This window comes from Nyctibius grandis, chromosome 19, assembly GCF_013368605.1.
Source record: "Nyctibius grandis isolate bNycGra1 chromosome 19, bNycGra1.pri, whole genome shotgun sequence".
Classification (NCBI taxonomy): domain Eukaryota; kingdom Metazoa; phylum Chordata; class Aves; order Nyctibiiformes; family Nyctibiidae; genus Nyctibius; species Nyctibius grandis.
In genome coordinates, this window is record NC_090676.1 from 3,307,743 (window position 1) to 3,326,358 (window position 18,616).

General features: G+C 55.7%; 1 protein-coding gene across 2 annotated transcripts; it reads left to right on the forward strand.

Annotated features, from left to right (window-relative positions):
* The first annotated feature begins 6,689 nt into the window (after positions 1–6,689).
* On the forward strand, positions 6,690–17,997 carry GATA5 (GATA binding protein 5). 2 transcript variants are annotated; one of them, XM_068416254.1, is made up of 7 exons: positions 6,690–7,209; positions 9,337–9,503; positions 15,053–15,178; positions 16,016–16,103; positions 16,689–16,800; positions 17,232–17,238; positions 17,833–17,997. In XM_068416254.1, the coding sequence occupies exons 1-7, from the start codon at positions 6,690–6,692 to the stop codon at positions 17,986–17,988; spliced, it is 1,176 nt and encodes a 391-aa protein (XP_068272355.1). In that variant the 3' UTR covers positions 17,989–17,997. The 2 variants fall into 2 exon arrangements, with proteins under 2 accessions (XP_068272355.1, XP_068272354.1); XM_068416253.1 differs by lacking the exon at positions 17,232–17,238 and having other exon boundaries at positions 16,689–16,813.
* The last annotated feature ends 619 nt before the right edge of the window (positions 17,998–18,616 follow it).

Sequence of the window (18,616 nt, forward strand, 5' to 3'; positions counted from 1 at the left end):
GTTACATCATGACTTTGGTGGCCGAAGCTCCTCGCTTTCCTCCCTCCCCCACCCCAGGAACAATGGCTAACTGTTCTTTTTCCATCTATAAATTTGTCTGAGTTAACAGTTCCCAAGATCTGGCAGCAAGCTGGAGCTGGGAGTGAGCTGAGAGATAGGAGAGTGACAGTCTGAAATGAAACACAGAGCTGCTGGGCCTGCAGCCGTCAGACAGGAGCCTGGCTCCCTCCCTTAAAGATTAGCGAGACTCCTTCGCTGGAGCCCTCCGCATTCCCCAAAATCCTAGCAACAAAGTGCTGTCTCTCAGCCGCCAATGAATCATGTGAATTTAACCTTTCACCTGGCCACAAGGAGGTTAATATACCAAAATAGCCTTTTTTTTTTTCTTTTTTCTTACCCCATTTATTGCCCGTAATGGCAGTGGGGAGCGCAGTGGAAACCCCTTGTAACTGGAAAGGCTCTGGATGTGGTTTCGCATCGGAGCTCTTTGCTCGCTGGCTTCTGCCAGGACCGGGCTGGTATTGCCAGCATCAGCCCACCAGCTCAGCTCACACGGGCTCGAGTTTATCCAGGGAAATAGTTTCCATTTCACAGAATGGAAGTTTTTTGCCTCTCATTGCCTGGCCGGTGGCTCGTTGTGCCCTCAGGCTTCAACCCCACAAGCATTTACATGCACAAGAAATAGTATATACAAGGTGTCCCCCAGCGTGCCCACATGGCCGGAGCCTGAGTCACTGCCTGCTCCTTCCTGCTCCTGCCCATGGCAAAACTCCTGGAGAACTTCCCAGGTGGGTCAGGTCCTCACCCGCTGCGAGGTGCTGAGCCCCTCCTGGGGCTGGATATCCTGCCTGGGCTGGTTATCCTTGTCCTTTTGGTTTGGGACAAAGTTGGAGCCCGCAGAGTCCACCGCCGAGTAAACGTGGAGACCACAGTGTGCCCATCTGTAAAAAATGAGGTGGTTTAACCCTCGTGGGGTACTCCCAGCAGTGGGTGCCCCAGCCCTGGCCCATGCCCACTGACCCTGCCGTCGTCAGCCTGAGGATTTCAGGACTGCTCTGAAACTTGGAGCTTTCTGTTAAATCAGCCTGGAAGGAAAATGAATTTTAAACAATTGGGGCCAAAATCGCACAAGCAAAGGTCAGTTTTAGGAGGCACGTGCCAAGCTACCCATCTTAGAGGGGCACACATTGCAGTCTGCATTTTGTACCCTCTAAATACTGAAGGAAGTGGGGTGATTTTTGTAGCCATTGATGGCTTGTGAGCGGCTGGAGGAATGGCTGAGGCTGAAGCATCCCCACACGACAGATCCATAGTGGAAAGAGGGAACATCAGCTCTAGGGGACCTATTATTTTCCGCGCCAGTGAAAGTCTTATGAGCTAAGGAGGAAAACAGGATCTCAGAGTAACAGGGGCAAAGATTTTAAATACTTCCCTCCCTCCTCTCACAGCCCCCCTTCCTGAGAGCCACTGCCACATGCATATAACACGAGATAAATATTTTTTGGCGGAGCCCACTGTTTATTTAACCCTTTTGAGACACAGCCCTCTGGCATCCCCTCACTCCTCCAGGCACAAAACCCTGCTGTCCCTGCCTGGCTGGGCTGGGGCAGCTCCGTCCTTGCCCACAGCCCCTCTCTGACTGGGGCCTCCCCCAGCCCTGGCCGTGTCCAGCACTTCTCTCTTCTCTCCAGCGCTGCCCTACAAATCAGCCCGGCCTCGGCCGCAGGACGTACCTGAGCCCAGTCCCTGGGCAGGGGCCAAGCAACCCCTTGGAAACTGGGTAGGAAGGGGCTGGGGGGAGGATGGAGGGATGCGGACCAGGGGATGGGGACCACGGATGTGGGTTGGGGGATGCAGACCTGGGGATGCAAACCCCGCCGGTCCCCTCCCATCGATCCCCACCGTTCACAGCCCACCGGGGAGGGGGAAGAAGCCCCTGGGGAGCTTTTTCTCCCCCCGCAGCTCATCCTTCCCCCCTTGGATCTTTCGTTTGGGAGTCGGGGGCAGAGCCGGGAAGTCGGTGCCACCCGCCGGGGCTGCAGGGGCGAAATCTTCGATGGATTTCCCTTTGCAGCGGGGTGCTCGGTGCGGGGCGGCTCGGAGCGGGCCCGGGGCCGGCTGATGGGCGGGCGGCCGCGGGCAGAGCCCCGCCGCGGGGCACCGGCTTGGGCTCAGCTCTAACGTCGGGGCTCGCCGCCCGCGGCACCCCCGAGGGCAGCGGGCTGCGAGCCGCCTCTGAGCTCCGGGGGAGGATGCTGCGGCCCGTGGGAGGCAGAGGGAGGAAAGGGGATGTATTTAATTAATTGCCACCTCTCGATGCACCGAGGTGCCTCTTGCCTCTCGCCTGCCCGGTGCAGCAGGACCAGGCACGTTCCTGCCCTCCTCCCTCCACTTTCCTTTTCTTTTTTTCTCTCGGTTTTCGTTGGGGGGGTGGGGGGGAGTTAAAGCCCCCTCGGGGATCGCGCAGGACGCTCCCACGCGTCCGCCCCCGCCCAGGACTCACAAATCAGCCGGAGTGGGATTAGGGCCGAGGGGCCGGGGCGCCGGGCAGTCTGTCCCGGCCCGGGGGAGCCTCACCTGGAGGGTCAGGGCTCCCTCGGGAGCCGTGCCGTGCCGAGCCGCACCGGCTCCACTCGGACCCAACCGGAGCCAGGCTCTGCCTGGACGGGGAGCGAGGACCTCTTCCTACCCCCCTCCCTCATGTAAAATGTAGCCGTACCCCCCAGGAAGATTAGGGCCAGGTCCGACTCAGCCCGTCTAGCGGACAGTGAGCCCGGTAAGGGATGTGCACCCGTGGCAAAGCTCCCGGCGGGTACCGTCGGGGTGACACTGGGTTCTCTGGGGGGCCGTCCCGCATGTCCCCGCTCCGGACGTGGCTGGAAGAGAGGGTCTGTGGTCTCCTCCGGGGGTCCGGGGATCACCTGGCCAGATAGTTGTGTTAGGGTTTTTATGCCCCGTCTAAGCCTCGCGGTGATCTGGGTCCCGGGCAGAGTTTTCCGGCGTTCTGTGCCCGTCTGCTACGCCGGGGGTGCCCTCGGTGGGGCAGGGAGCGCCAGGGAGCCCCTAACCGTCCCCGCGGGATGGTGCCCGCACAGCCCGGGCTCCCCGTGTCCCGCACCCCGACGTGACTTCCCCGGGCGCAGTGCGAGGGCTGCGGACGAGACATCGCCGCTGGCACCGGTGCCACGCTGGCACCTTCCCTCGCTGCTGCACCTAAAGCATCGCCCACGCCGGGCCTTCCGCAAAGGAAGACCCCCGCACCCCCCGCTCGGCCCTCGGTTACCGAGAGCAACCCAAACTTCTGCAAACACCCAAACCGCAGCGATAAGGACGCACGTTGCAGGCGCCGGGTGCGCCCCCCGCCTCACCCCGTGGGCAGCCCCACGCAGGGCTCACGGGTGGGTGGCACCAGTCCGGGCCGGTGCCCTACTGGGACCAGAATATGGGGCCAGTCCAACGGCGACTGCCGCGGGTGGTACTGGAAATCCCCCGGTATCGGAGCACCTGTCCGCAGCCCTGCTCCGCGCCCGCGGAGCCTTGCGCGGCGGCAGGAAGAGCCGCCCGTGGAACCCGCCGCCCCTCGCCGCGGCCTCGGGTCTCCACCGCGGGGAGCTGAGCTAACGCTACCGAGGGGAAAAGTGGCTTGAAAAACCGGTAAAAAAAAAAACAACAAAACCATTGGATGGGTCCGACCCAGACAAGCAACACGGCCACGGGCAGGTTTTCGCGCACGGCCGTTTCCTCCGGTGTGACCGTGCTCACGGGGTAAATCCCTCCGGATTTCAGCAGCGCCTCGTTTCTTTCAACGTTTTCACATTTATTTGAACGCCAGAAGCGATCGGAGCGGGCAGTTGGCACGCGTTTAAAAAAAAAAAATACTAATAGAATAAATCACAGTTAAATAACACCTTGAAATGGTAAAGCCTGGAAACCCACGCGTCCCCGCGGCTTCACCCCGCTTTTAACAACCGAAACGAAACGAAGGAAGCCCCGGCGGTGGCTCAGCCACAGCCACGGAGGGGTCGGGGCTGGTCTTCCGCGGGGACGGTTCTGGCCGTGACGCCGCGGGGCTCGCTGAGCCCGGGTTGTTATATTATTTTCCTATCGGTTTTCCTTTTTTTCTTTTTTCCTTTTTTTTCTCTTTTTTATTTTTTTTCTCTTTTTTCTTTTTTCTTCCTTTTTTCTTTTTTTTTTCTTTTGCTCTGCGGGCACAGGGATACCCTGCGAGCCGTAAACGGCCGCTTTCGCGAGCAAATAAATACATCTCCAGCCAGTTGCGTTGCATTATTCCGAGGGAAATAGCTGGCATTCCTACACCAGTTTATTTTGGAGCTTAAATTTCCCACCCTTCCCGCAGCGCTGGTCCCTGAGGAGCCGGCGCTGGCCGGACTCCCTCGGGCGCCGGGACCCCACCGCCGGGCAGGGCTCAGCCGGGTTACCGGAGGGCTCCCGGGGCCGAGTGGGGCCCGATCCTGTCGGCAGAGGCCTGCAGGCGGCAAAGCTCTGTCCGCCCTTGGATGGAGCAAGCGGAGGGTGAGAATCGCCGAAGTTATTTTTCCCCATTTCTCCGAAGGGGACAGAGCCGGCGCCTTGGGGCAAAGGCGCAAAACTTTCCCCGCACGCCCCGGAGGCAAAACCCGATAACGACAAAATTATATCCTCGCTCCGACGGCGGGTTAAGACCGGCCCCGCTGCCCGGCACCGGAGGAGAGTTAAATCGGCCATATGACCCGGGCTAGGCAGGCAGCGGGGACTAAGTGCTCCTTCCCCTCCTGTCGCCCCTTCCCGGGGTCGCGCCGACGGGGAAAAGCGGTGACGGGACTTTTGTCCCTGTCGCAAGGCCAGAGCCGCTCGGCCGGGGGGCTGCAGGGAGAAGGACCCGCTTTGCTGCTCCACCCGGGGAATGGCAGAGCCCCTGCAAGTTGGGCAGGCCGGGGGGGTCGGGGCCCGGCGGCCCCGACGGGACGGTGAGGGGCCGGAGGGCTGCTCTCCAAAGCGGCCCGGACGGGCAGAGCCACCTTGATCCCCGGGCACGGCCGGGCCGGGCCGGCTGCAAGCGGTGCCCCAGCCTCGGCGGGGCCACAGGCCGCTTGAGAAAGGCAGGGCGGGCTGGGGGGCAGGCTGGCGAGACCCCCCCTTCCCCGTTAATATGGGGTTTATTGCAAAGCAGAGCCGGATCGCTCGCTCGGAGCAGAAAACTGTCTGGCCACGTCCCCTGCGACCCGAATCCCTCGCAGGAAAGGGTTCGGTGTGTTCCCCAGCATCTACCGGGGGGGCATCGTCTCCCGCCGGGGGGTCGGAGCGACCCCCAGAAACGCAGCGAGGCCCGCAAAGAAGGGACCCCCCCACACCCCTCCCCGGGGGGCGGACACCTCCAGCCTCTCGAGGAGGAGGCAGCCAGCGGGTGCGGGGCGGTGCGGGGCACCCTCGGGGGTCGCATCCTGCCCCTGCTCCGCCCGGCCCCCGCGGCCCCGCTCCAGGGGCGAGCCAGCGGGCGCGTCCCCCCCGCCGGGAGCGGAGCCGGCGGGACTTATCCCGTGTGTGTCCCCCCCCCGCTGCCGGGAGGCGCCCAATCCTGGCCGGGACCGGGGCTACCCCGCCGGCCGTCACGTGGGCCGGCCCGCACCGGGGCCCGCCGTAAAGAGCCGCCGCCGCCTCCGCCGCCGCCACTTCCCCGCCGGGCGCAGCCAGGGACGCACCCACGGGAGACGGCGGCGGCGGCGGGAGGGGAGGGACCGGGGGAGGGCAGCCCCTCTCTGCCAGGGGGTCCTGGTTGGTTTGTTTTTTTCTCCTCCCTCCCCCGTAAACTTTATTATATTTTTATTATTATTATTTTTATTTGCCTGGGATTGCCCTGGACGGTCTGAGCGCAGCTTCATGCCCACCCGGCCATGCCCGGCTCCGCTCCCGGCCCGCTGCCATGTGAGTACCTGTGCGGGAGGAGCGGCCCGGGACGGGGGGCCGGGATGCTCTTGCGGTGCTCCGCGGCTTGAGCTCTCGGTCCGCACGGAGAGGCCTGCCTGGGGGTTATTTCACTTTTTAACAAGAAAGCGGCAGCGCTGGTGGATGGGGGACACCGGGGATGCCCCCGGTCTGGGGCCGCTGCCCAGGGCCGCCGGGACCCCGCTCCCGGGCGCCCGAGGGGCTGCGCCGGGGCCGGCTGCCTCCCCGCCAGCAAGGCCCCGAGGCGGGCTTCGGGCCCGGGGCTCGAAAAAAAGACGGGAAGAAAAATACTTTTTTGGGGGGGAAAAAAAAAAAAGAAAAAAAAAATGTTGGTTTTTTTTTTCGGCCCCTTGGGAGTGCCCGGGCGGGCGGTGGGAAGGGGCCGCGGGCGGCAGCCGCTGCCCGTTGCGCGGAGCTTATTTCTCGCCGTGGCTCGGCCGCTGCTCTCGGCCCGGCGCCGCGGGTTTCCCCCGCGGGACGCGCTGACCAGAGGAAAGTTTAAAGGGGAAAAAAAAAAAATAATTACAAATTACAGCCCCTGCTTCAGGCAGGGGAGAGGCGTTTTCGCCCCGGGCAACGCCGACGCGTGCGAAGAGCCCCGGGCCGGGCTCTCCCGGGGTGTGCCGGGGTCTCAGCCCGCGGCTCTCGGCTCTTCCCCCCCAGGTTCCTCTGAGTGAGCCCCTCGGCAACGTCGGGGCGCAGCCGGCCGGGCCCTGAGCAGCCGTCGCCGCCGCCGAGGACGGAACATGTATCAGGGTCTGGCCCTCGCCCCCAACCATGGCCAGTCGGCTTATTCCCACGACTCCAGCAACTTCCTCCACTCGTCGGCCGGCTCGCCCGTCTACGTGCCCACCACCCGGGTACCCTCCGTCCTCCAGACGCTGCCCTACCTGCAAAGCTGCGAGCCGCACCAGAGCCACCTCGCCAACCCCCCGGGCTGGGGGCAGAGCGGCGGCGAGGCCGCTGCCTTCAACGCCGGCAGCCCCCACCCGCCGTCGGGCTTCTCCTACTCCCACAGCCCCCCGGGCAGCAGCCCCCCGGGCCGCGACGGCGCCTACCAGGGGCCCCTGCTGCTGGGCGGCGGGGGCCGGGAGCAGTACGGCAACGCCTTGGTGCGCTCCGTTAACGGGTCCTACTCCAGCCCCTACCCCGCCTACGTGACCCCCGAGATACCGCCTTCCTGGACGGCCGGACACTTTGAGAGCAGCGTGCTGCACAGCCTGCAGACGAGGCAGGCGGCTTTACCCGGCCGCAGGTCCACTTTCGGTAGGTTGCCGTCGCCCTTCACCGTCGCCTCGGGGCGCCGAGACGTTTCCCGGCTCTCAGCGCCGGGTCGGAGCCATCCCCATCCCCAGGAGTGTTGGTGGCCGGGCCCTGGGGTGAGCTGCCCCACTGCCATCCCCGACGGGAAAGCAGGGGATGATTTTATTCAGGGATGGAGAGATGGTCCGGACACGGGGGTGTGTGGCTGGCTGCCCCTGGACAGAGCGGGGGGGGCGGTGTGTGTGACACGAAAAAACACGTTTCAAAGGAGAGCAATTCCCCCGCAGGACAGAGGAGCAGAGCCCGTTCAATCCCTTTCCCCCCCATCCCCACCCCCCCGATATCTCCTTCCCACAATATCGACTTTGTGCCTGTGCTTCAGTACTTACCCTTGTGTTTAAATTAGCGGGGCAGATTTATAGCTCCCTCCCTTTTAAGTAATTTATTGTGGTAAATTAGTTTATATTTGAACAGACTCTCGGTCTCCTAATTCGCCTTCTCCCAAACAGGTCCGCAGCTGCATCCATCGCTCTGCGGCCTTTGGAGAGACACTGAAACCCACTCAGGCGTTGAACAATAAACCCCACTGCAATTCGTTTGCATCCACGCCGGAGAGACCTTTTTAAACCAAGCTCCGAGCAAATAAAGTTTGGGGCTTGGTTTAAAAGGACTCTCCGTGCGCAGGGTTTATAACCCCGGGGGTATTTCACCCTCCTCCTCCGGCGGTGGTTTGCAAAGTCCTTTAAAAGCCACTTCAAGATCTCAGCCGCGTTATCATCTTTACTGCGGTGAACCGAATTGTCTTATCTTTACCCCAAGAACAAAGTTAAAGCAGGGAAGCAGCCCCCTCCCCTCGGCTTTGCCTCCCACGCCGGTGCGGCTCGGGAGCGGTTTCTTTCCAGGATTTTCTCTTTGTTTGGGGAAATCAGTTGAGCTGTGCGGGAAGGGATCGCCCCGCTCCTGCCGAGGGAGGTGATGGGGCAAAAATCTCTTCTGCATTTTGAATTTGGTGGTTTGGGATCCGGAATAGTGGCTGCCGTCCTCTCTGCCGTTTATTTTTGCTCTTGAATAGTGTAAACCGCTCTTAAGTAGCGTAAACTATTCTTTTTTCATTTAATGAATTATTGCAACTTTTTTCTTTTTTATTACTTTTTACATTTGATTTTTATTTTCCATTTTCCCTTTTTAAATTTTTGTTCTTTTTCCTTTTTGTTTCCGTTTGATCATTAGTAATACGATCGAAGATGAAAAAAAAATTAAAAGCGTATTTTTCTTCGGAAGAAAATAACATTCCAGGGGGAGGAAGTTATTTCGAAAAAAGAGAGAAAGCGGCAGGAGGAAAGAGACCGACTCTCAATCGAGGGGTCCCTCGGTTTTGCTCCGGGCTGCCCGGTTGCCGCGGAGCCGCGCTCGGGGCAGACACGGAGCGGGGATGGTGCTCGGAGCGGGCGGCCCCGCGGCTTCTTCCCGGGGCTTTCGGGGAAGGGGGGGAGAAAAGTGAGGAAGAGCCTCGCTAGCAGGAGTTTGTGGCCCCGGGCGGCCGGTGATGCTCTCCCGGGGGTCCCGGGCGGCCGGTGTTGCTCTCCCGGGGAGCCCCGGGCGCCCCGCGGGGCGAGCAGAGCCGCAGCCCGGCGTTGCTCCATGGGCAGCCCCGAGCCCTTCCCCAGCCGGGCTGTCCCCACTGGCCAGCGACCAACGCGCCTTGATGGAAATTAGGAAAATCGCCCCATTTTGCCCCCCTCCCCCAATTTATTTTTGCAGCCCGGGCTGTGCCCAGCGCAGGGATAACACCACGCTCTCCTGATGATGGGCTCCCATCCCTTTCCCATCCCAGGGAGACCCCAGCCACGCTCAGCACTTTGAAGTCTTTTGGGAAAGGGATGAGGGAATATGCTGTCTTTGAGGACAATATTAAAAGATTAAGGTGTAGAGGGAATAGAGAGTTTTGGTCCACATTTTGTAGGGTGGAGGTAAACTCTCCCCGGGCAGGGATTGTCCCTCGCAGAGGAGAAGTTGGGCACAGAGGGGCAGGGACCCTCTTCCGCAGGGTTCCCGTGGGTAGCCTGGCCCTGGGTGGCCTTGTGAGGTGGGGACGGCTCCTGACCTGCACACCTTGGGTCTTTCTTCTAGAGTACCTGGAGGAGTTCCCTGGGGACGGCCGGGAGTGCGTGAACTGCGGGGCCATGTCCACGCCGCTCTGGAGGAAGGACGGCACCGGGCACTACCTGTGCAACGCCTGCGGGCTCTACCACAAAATGAACGGCATCAACCGGCCGCTCAAGCCGCAGAAGAGGCTGGTAAGAGGGGGAAACCCCGCAGGGATCCCCTGCTCCACCCGGGGGGGGTGGCTGGAGGGCAGGAGCCGGGGGCTGTCGCAGTGCCTGCGCTGTCGGGGTCTCTGTACTTGTGTTAGGGCCTGTTTGACCCTCCATCCTCCCACAAATGAAGTGCCATCGGCACTGACGGGAGCCCTGTGTTGTGCAGAGCTGGCCCGGGTCAGGAGGAGCAGTGAAGCCAGAGGGATCTCTGCCCCGGCACGGCTGGTGGGCAGCACGGGGAGAGGGCAGCAGGGACCGGAGGGGTCCCAGGGCTGCTCGGAGGGGCTGCACTGCAGCCGAGCAGGGGCCACGCAGCTCTGCCTGTGGTCTGGGGCTCTGTGGGCTTCCCCGGCTCCGTTCCCGCAGTGAGCACGTTGCTTTTTATTCTATAATAATTATTATTATTTCCTAGTTCTTCATGCAGACACACACGGTCTAGGCAGGGTAGTGGAACAGGACACAGGGCTGATCGTGAGCTGGCCCAGGCAGGTTTGCTGCCGCTCGCGATGGAGCAGGATGAGGCCCAGTTCCCCCACTGCCTATGGGAGAGATTTGGGGTTTGGTTGTTCCCGGTTTCTCTGCAGGTTAAAGCATTAATTCCCCTCCACAACGTGATATTGGGCTTCCTCCAATTGGGATCCCATCGTGAGAGAGGAAAGGCACCTCCTTTTTTTTTTTCTAGAGTCGCTTTGGGATGTTTAAATTTGGTGGTAACAGTTTTGGTTTCAGAGCCTGTCATCAGCAGCCGTCCTTACAAACAGGATGTTTGTCGGAGCCGTGCTGGGGAGCAGCTGGGAGCTCCTTTTGCTTTTGCTCAGGGTGTATTCCCGCAGTTTTTTGCATTGCAAAACAAATTATTAGCAATAACCCAACAGTGACAAGTTTCTATGTAAGAAAACCATTAAAAAAAAAAAAAGTTGGGCTTGAGCAAGATATTTTATTCTGATTCCGATCCTGGAAAAGTGTGTCTGGATTTGCAAAATGAAATGAGGACCGGCTCCGTGGAAAATCAGCCTGTTTTGTTCATCACATCAAAATCGAGGCATTTCTGTGAAATATTTAGCATTATCCAAAACCCTCCTGGTGTCTAATAAAATGACATTAAATCTGCGTGCAGGCAGCGGGCTCTGGTCGCTGCTGTGCTGCAAATCTCAGTGACGCTGCTGATTTCTTCAGAGCAAATACGATCCGTGCATCGAGAGATCGGTGCAAACCAGCTTAAATCCAACTCCGCATTTCGGATTGGAATTAAAATGTGGCGCTGGATGAATTTCCAGGGTTTTTTGAGCAGCTTTTCCCAAAAGGAATTGGAGAGACCTCGCTGCTATTCAGTATTTTATTTCGGCGCGTGGGAAGGGAGCCAGCCTTGTATTGCCTGCACCCTGCCCGCGCACCCACCCCGAGCTCCCTGCCTGCTCCTCTGCCATTGCCGGCACAGCCCTGTACGTAGCACCCGGGAGAAATTTTTCAGCAAACATTTCAACAAAGTTTTCTGGTGGAGAACGCTGGTTTGCAGAGTTAAGACCGTTTCCCAGGGGTGAGCAAATCTTGCCGGGAATTATCAAAGCAATTCCAACCTTTTTTATTATTATTTTGGCTATCAATACAATAATGATAAAGCCCAAATGAAAGAGCTGATTCTTATCCAGGGGAAACGTTTCAGTAAGGTTGAAACACCTGAGAGGATTTTGCTTTATGGGTTAGGAAAGAGGCTGCAATTTTGACTTTTCATCCCGACTTTGGAATGAAACATTTCAAAATCTTGGATTTTCCCAAGGGTTTGAAATTTCACATTGCAACAAGTTCTGCCCCGTCGGAGGAAGGGGGATCCACTGATGATGGACAAGAGGGTGCCAGGCGTTCTCTGCAAATCCACCACCGAGGGAGCGACCTGCACCCCTGTGGCTTGGGATGTTTCTTCCCCCAGATGATTTCCATGGCGGGGGATGTCTTCCCTGCTCATAACCTCGCCTGCACGGGCTGGGTGGGAGCAGAGCGGTGAACACGGTGACGCAGCGTTGCTCTAGGAACGATGAAATCGGCTGTTTCACAACGCGGTGAAATACAGACGCAGGGAGGAAAAATGGTTGCTTTTGTCCTTTACGTTATGACCTTTGTTCTGTAAGTAGATGCCACGCTGGGAGTTATTCTGACTTATGTTTTCACAAAGCAAAGTCCCTCTGAAAGCCCCGGAGAACGCAACGTGGCCCAGATAACACTGCGGGAACGACGTCCTGCAGCCTGGTAGCGCTCAGCCTGCTTGTGCGTGGGAGAGGGCGAGCAATAGTAGTGTGGTTTCCAGTTCATTTTTTGTTTCTTTTTTTGCAATAAGGGCAACATCCTCTACGCAGCAGAGATAGCCGTTTTGCTACAGCATGTGTCTGAATTCAAAGCACTGGCTTTTGGCAGAAAGGATTTCTCTCAGAGGAGGATGGGAGTAGCACTTTATTTTAGGCAGTATCTTTTCCAGCCGAAGTTCCTTGGTGCGTTTCACAAGGAGATACCTCAGACCCAGTCCTAAAAGCCGAATCACTTTTACCATCCAGGAGCAGCCGCTGGAGGTGGATGGCTCCGTCCTTGCACACGCAATTTCCCCGTGTAGGAGCAGAGCTGCACCGCGTGGTGCAGCGTGGGGCGTGGACGCAGCAGCCGTCCTGTGCTCAGCAGCTCCCACCCCATCCTGAGTTGAAGGACTAACCTGGAGCTGAGTTTTGCTGGCTTGGCTCAGGGGGGTATTTTTCAGCCTGTCCTTCTTTTACAGTTTGCAATGTATAATGGGTTTGGTGGCGCTTTTGGGGAAGGTGGGAATGGGACTGATCACAGTGGTGGAGCAACCTGATAGGACCCTAGAGTCATGCAGCATTCACAGTGTGTGCCTTGCCTTTCTCCTGGCCATCAGTTCCTGCTGCTCCCTTGTCCTCTGAGGTGCAAGTGTGCCCAGAGCCATCATAACAAAGGCAAATCTCAGACGATGCTGCTGCCTTTGGCCCTGAGCCTCAGAACTGCCCGCTTTCAGGAGCTGGGCTTGGGTATCTCAGCACGCTTTGCTTCAACCTCTGTCCTATCAACACCACCTCCCCACCATCCTGCTGGCAAGGGGGACAGAGAAGCATTTATTAAATCTGGGGGTTTAGAGGCTTCTTTTTCCTGTGAAACTCTTGTGGTTTCGTTTCCACCTTTGAAAAGGAGGTGAAGCAAAGTCTCTGATGGCTTTGGGCTCCCTCAAAGGGACCTGCCCTGCTGGCTCTGAATTTTTTGGGCTCTCCAAGCAGCACTCGCACATGGTTGATTTGATAGGCACCAACTCGCCATTCCTTGAGCTTATCAGCAGCACTTGGCTGTCAAGCCCGGTCCGTGAAGAGTTTTTGTTTGAGTGTACGCTGCATTTGTATAAATAAACACTGGAGCACAATGTTGAAGTCAACAACTTCCTAGACAAGGTCAGAATGGTACAAAGGCAGCCGGGTGGAGGCAGGCAGAAATGCATTTTCTTTTAAGGGAACTGCTGGGAAACCAGCAATAATGTATTGTACCCTCGTCCTTCAGTGAGCAACAGTAGCCTTGACTGTCTCTTTCTTGCTAAGCTGGCAGGTTGTGTTGCAGGGTCAGGTTCTCATGGGGTTTCTGGGGTTTAAACTGTAATATTTGGCCACAGAGGATGGTTTCTTCCCTCCCTGGCTACGCGAGGAGAGGCAGCCCACAAAGTGATGTGCAGGAGATGCAGAAAGCATGTACCACTGGCCCAGCACAAGGCCCACAAGCAGGTCACCATGCAGTGCTGGCAGGGTGGGCAGAGCTCTGGCAGGGTTGGCATTGCCCTTGGGCCACCAGAGCCACAGGTCTTATTGCCACCTCATCTCCAAGCCGCAGACAAAGAGTTGTATGAAAAAGGGACAGTGTGTTCCTCCCTCCCAGGGGCCTGTGGTGGCCTAGAAATCTCGGGGCTTTCCAAAGGGCTTTGCGTTGGCCTTTCTCCATCTGCAGGTGATGACAGATCTCACCAGCCCAAGCTGGGCACAGTTACCGCAGGGCTGAGTGCCTCCAAATTCCCCACCGCACCCGCGGCAGGAGCTGGGCCTCAGAGCCCTTGCACCCGTTGGGTGCTCAGCACCTCCCTCCGCTCCCATCAGGGCTGAGGTCCCTCCTGGTTGTGGGGATGAACGGCAGAGCCCAGGAGCTGAAAGGCTTTAAGGAAGCTCTGTAGCTGCTCCAGGATCTTGCTGTGACACCATGTCCCATATTAGGGACAAGGATTGCTGTCCCCTCCTCTGTGCCAGGCTTGTCAGCTCACACTTCAGTGTATTATTATTTTTGCCTGGTTATTTCTTGAAAGCTAAGTAATTTCCAAAGCAATACTGGTATTTGCAAATAGTTGCTGAGACCTCTTTGCTGAGCAATGGGCGAATCAAAGCTTGGGCATGTCACTTGTGTCTCTTGAAACTCAAAGCTGATCTTTATTTGACTGCTAACCTTGTAAAAACATTTCATTTTTATTCCTACTCTTCCCACCTCATTTGTCATATTGCTCAGTCATGATATCAAGCAATAATGGAAGAATAAACAAACGGGGAGTTCTTTATTGCCTGCATCACCTATCGTCCGCCTTTGAGAGGAATCAAAGTGATTTTTCTCAAGGCTGAAGAACATAGTCAAACACCTGAATGTGGAGAGCCTGGGAGATTACTTATGCCACTGGCATCTTACACTTAGTGAAGTCTTTTATTAAAATAGTTTCAATACCTAGTGTTAAGAGACTTTCAAATGAAATGCCTATTGAGCTGACAAGTCTGTATATAGAGACTTGTGGATTTTCCAGTGGCTTGGAGTACAGTTGTCAGAAATGAGTTTGCTGCTTCTGCCAGGATATTTTCCTTCTCCATTTGGAAGTATTAGTGTTTCAGAGCCAGCAATCACTGCACTCACAAAATATGTCATTAATTAATGTTTGCTCGGTGTTTCTGCGGCCTGTAAGAGAACAGATTATCTGTGAGACGTGCAAAGAACAACCTCCCTGGTCCCGCCATGGGCCAGTTCAGTTTGGTTCTGCTCAGTTCAGCCAATTGATTCCAGTTGTCTTAAACTAGAGATTAATTGGGATGTTGCTAACTTTAGTGGTAGTTCTGAGTGCAGAAAAACAGAAGAAGAGTTCATTTAAAGCATGAGGAGTTTTTTTCATGTGCTTAAAGCCTGGCTGGCATTTTCCATCTCTTTCTCCATCTGAGTAGATCTCCTGGAGGAAAGTTCTCTGTGGTCCGAGTCCTGATCACTTCCAGCAGATTTGTTGGAAGTTTGTGAAACGAGTTGCAAGGATATTTTCCAGGTTTATCAAGCTCAAAAAAAAAAAAGCACTTGCAAATTAGAGTGATCTCATTTGAATGTTATTTCTTTGATCTGAATTTGGCTATCGTGTGCGTTTCACATTTTCCAGGAAACTGGTGTAACGGGAGATTTTATTTTTATATGAAAGGAAACTTCCCAATTAATCACTCCTATGTGTGCATTCATGTGTGTGTGTGCTTGTTTTTAAGTCTTCATCTAGACGTGCTGGCCTATGTTGCACTAACTGCCACACAACCAATACCACCCTCTGGAGAAGGAACGCCGAAGGGGAGCCCGTCTGCAACGCCTGCGGGTTGTACATGAAGCTTCACGGGGTAAGGAGCGCGATCGCACCAGGAGGGACCCTTTGGGCGCTGGGATCACCGCCCAACAGGTCCAGGATATCAGGTCTGAAGGGACCAGCCTCTAGACCAGATGCAGAAGAGCCATAACCCAGTCCTGTCTCCTTGAACAGTTAAAATATCAGTCTACTGAGGTTCTCCAGAATAAGGCTAAGGGGTTACTGGAACACTCTCACAAGGTACCTGTATAGAGGAGAGATTTCTGGCACTGGGTATCTCTTAATTCAGTTGTTTGCCAAGTTACTCCCCAAAAAGAAAACCTACCAGGCTCCAGTACCTGGAGACTGAAGCTCCTCAAACCCAGAATGGAGATAAGGATTGTATTTCTCCTAGATGTGATAGTTGAGAATATGTGAAGGATGCTAAGGAGTCCACATGGAGGCTGGCTGATAACATTTATCCACAGAGGATGGGAACTGTCGGTAACATGTCCATCAGCCAAAGAGGAGACTTCATCCCTCCATACAGGCCTCTTCAAACTTCTGCCGTAAAGGTTGGAGTCTCTTTATCCCATGACTGTTCCCTTGGAGCCATATAGGCTCTCAGTCTGTCAGTGTAATTTAATAGGGCTCTGTCATAAAGGTCACTAATAAATCAGGAAAAGGAAAATAGGAAATAAAGGAAAAAACAAAATTTGTGGGAAAGGCTTAGCTATTAGCCTTATACATCTTCCAGCCAAGGCCTGTTGCAGAGAAAAATAGCACTTAGTGAAGGACAAGGACTTTAGGTGCTTTGCATGAGCTACAGCACGTGTGGGAAGGAGCTAAGTAAAGTACAATATTAATGACTCCAAACTTTATGAATGTCAAGGTACCACGACCTCTGGCCATGAAAAAGGAAAGCATCCAGACGAGGAAAAGGAAGCCTAAAAACATTACCAAAGGCAAAACCTCAACAGGTACAGTGCTGCTATGATCCATCACGGGGGCTTGGAGCATAATTCACCTCAACATGTCTTCTGCAAGAAATTGCAATAATTAGAAAATAATATTGTGATTTTTTTTCCCTGATGGTTGCCTTAGTTGTAGGGCCTGTATTTATGCATAGGCCTCACGTGCCTATGGGTGCTGAGTGGGAAATATCACTGCTGTCATATTCCCGTGAGGTTCCTCTGCGCTGTGAGCACCAGGTTCCAGCCCACCAGCACTCGTGTTCAAGCAGATCTGGGCTAAATCAAATAATGGGAAAAAACAGGGCTGGGAAAGGTGCATTAAAGAGTCAAGGGGAAGGTATCATGACATTCAACATTAGTCCATCCAGCCTGTACCAGGACCAGCACTGCCAGGCTGTGAAAGGGTGCTCCTCCTCCTCCATCAGCATCTTGGCAGCCAAGCGCAAAGCCTTACCCTGACAGAGACGCGATGGAGAAAGAGAACAGTAGAGTCGTACCATGAGATGTGATGGTAGCCATTAAAATATACATTTCCTTAAGAGCAGATTTGCACCTATGTTGCTTCACCGTCCTGTACTGATTTTCTTCCAGGGTCTACGACTTCGGCCACTAACTCCCCTTCTTCCATTACGAACTCAGACAGCACGGTCACTTTAAAGTCAGAGCCCAGCGCAACCTCGCAATATCCCGGACAAACCATCGTGTCAGTGTCCCAGGTAAGGCATAGGGGCCCGCAGCCATTGCCTGCTGGGGTGGATGATCCACATGTGTTGGTAGTCACTGACCTGGGGAGCCTTGATGAGGCTAAGCAATTGGTTCATTGCGTTGGGGGCCACCAGCCCGATGGACTGCCTCAGACTGAGGAAAGCAGAGAGTGTGAGCCAAGACATTGCAGACCAGGAAGGGCTCCGGCCTGTTGGCTTCCCATCGGCTCTTCCATCCTGCAGTGGGGAACTGGGAGGTCCAAGCCCTGCTGTCGCGGAGGCGATCAGTGGCGAATCGGCAAATTCCCATCTGCTGCCGTGAAATTCTGGGAGTTACAACCCTGTTGAGTTGGTGGGATCAGCGTGGGGTGGAAACCTCTGTAGGTCCCAAGAAAAGGTTCCCTGGGCATATGTTATCTGCACTTCATAGCCCTGAGGTGCTCAGAGCTGTAATGCTGTCAGAGACCCTGGATTGCAAGGCTGAGCTTCTGCCCTGAGGATTTCTTTAGGGTGGGTCGCTGTTTTATCTTGGTGGAGGAAAAAATGGCTCTAAATCAACACGCACATCAAAATTTTGTGACTCAGCACTATTTTTATGCTGGGTCTAAGCCCTTCCCGAGCTGGACATGTGTGCATGGAGGGGAAGCGCAGCTCCAGCACCCAAGTGCCAGCACAGAGCTAGCTGTGCTGTATAGGAGAGGGGTTTTTTTGGCTGAAACCAATAAATCTGTTTTGTGCTGCACTCTTAAAAGATACATACGTGCCTAGAGATCTCCAAACTGGACATGTTTAGCCAATAAATAAATGCAGATGGGCCCCAGGATGCCTCCTCCCCACTTGGTTCTTGCTGGGGATGGAGCACCCTTCCTGCCCAGCTCCGGGCTCCTCCAAAGGGCGGCAGGAGCATCAGGAATAACCCACCCTGTTCCTCATCCGTCCTAGTCCTACCACTGCATTACGACAAGGGGGAGAGTGACTCGTTGGCTAATAACAGGCTTTCTAACTACTTTCTGCTTCCCTTCCTGGGGCAGGCGCAGAGCCAGTCGGACGAGGCACTGGCTGGCGGCCACGGCGAGTTCAAATTCGAGCCTGAGGACTACACCTTCTCCCCCACCACCATGGCCCCACAGCCTGGGCTGAGCGTGCCCCTCCGGCAGGACTCCTGGTGTGCCCTGGCACTTGCCTAGAAACCCCCAACCTCCAGCAAAAAGCCTCGGGACCAACGTTTTCGGCTGGCCCTGCAAACGGCCGACGGGCGGGAGGACAGGCTGTCCCAGCGTTTCGGGACTGCGGGGTGTTGAGCCGTGGCCAGAGGACAGGTTTCTCTCGGAGGATGCACGTGGAAAACACTGGCTGGATGGGGACGGGATGGTCCCACTGTGGCACCAGCTCCCCAAAAAGCTCATCCTTGGCCAGAGCGAACTAGGGTTGCCTCCTCGAGGCCGGAGCCCTGGGGCTGCCTCCATTTTCCCGGGGAAAGCCTTCCTCCTTTGAGATGAAACCAGCAAATAAATGCATCCCAGAATCTATGTTTATTCGCAGTGATTTCTCCCTCCTATGACTCCTCTGTGTGCAATTTATTCCACTTTCTAATAAAGACTGTAATAACATGGCACCAAATAACTTAATTTTATTAAAATCTAAACTGCGTGGCCTCCCTTATGTTTTATTGGCCACAACAGGAAGAAAAAAGAAAAAAAAAAAGCAACGGTTGTTTTAAACATTTAGTGTTCTGTATTAAACACGATCATCTCTATAGTGTTAGCTTCTGAAGCGTTTAGCGTATCAACACTGAGCTCATGAGTCATACATGAA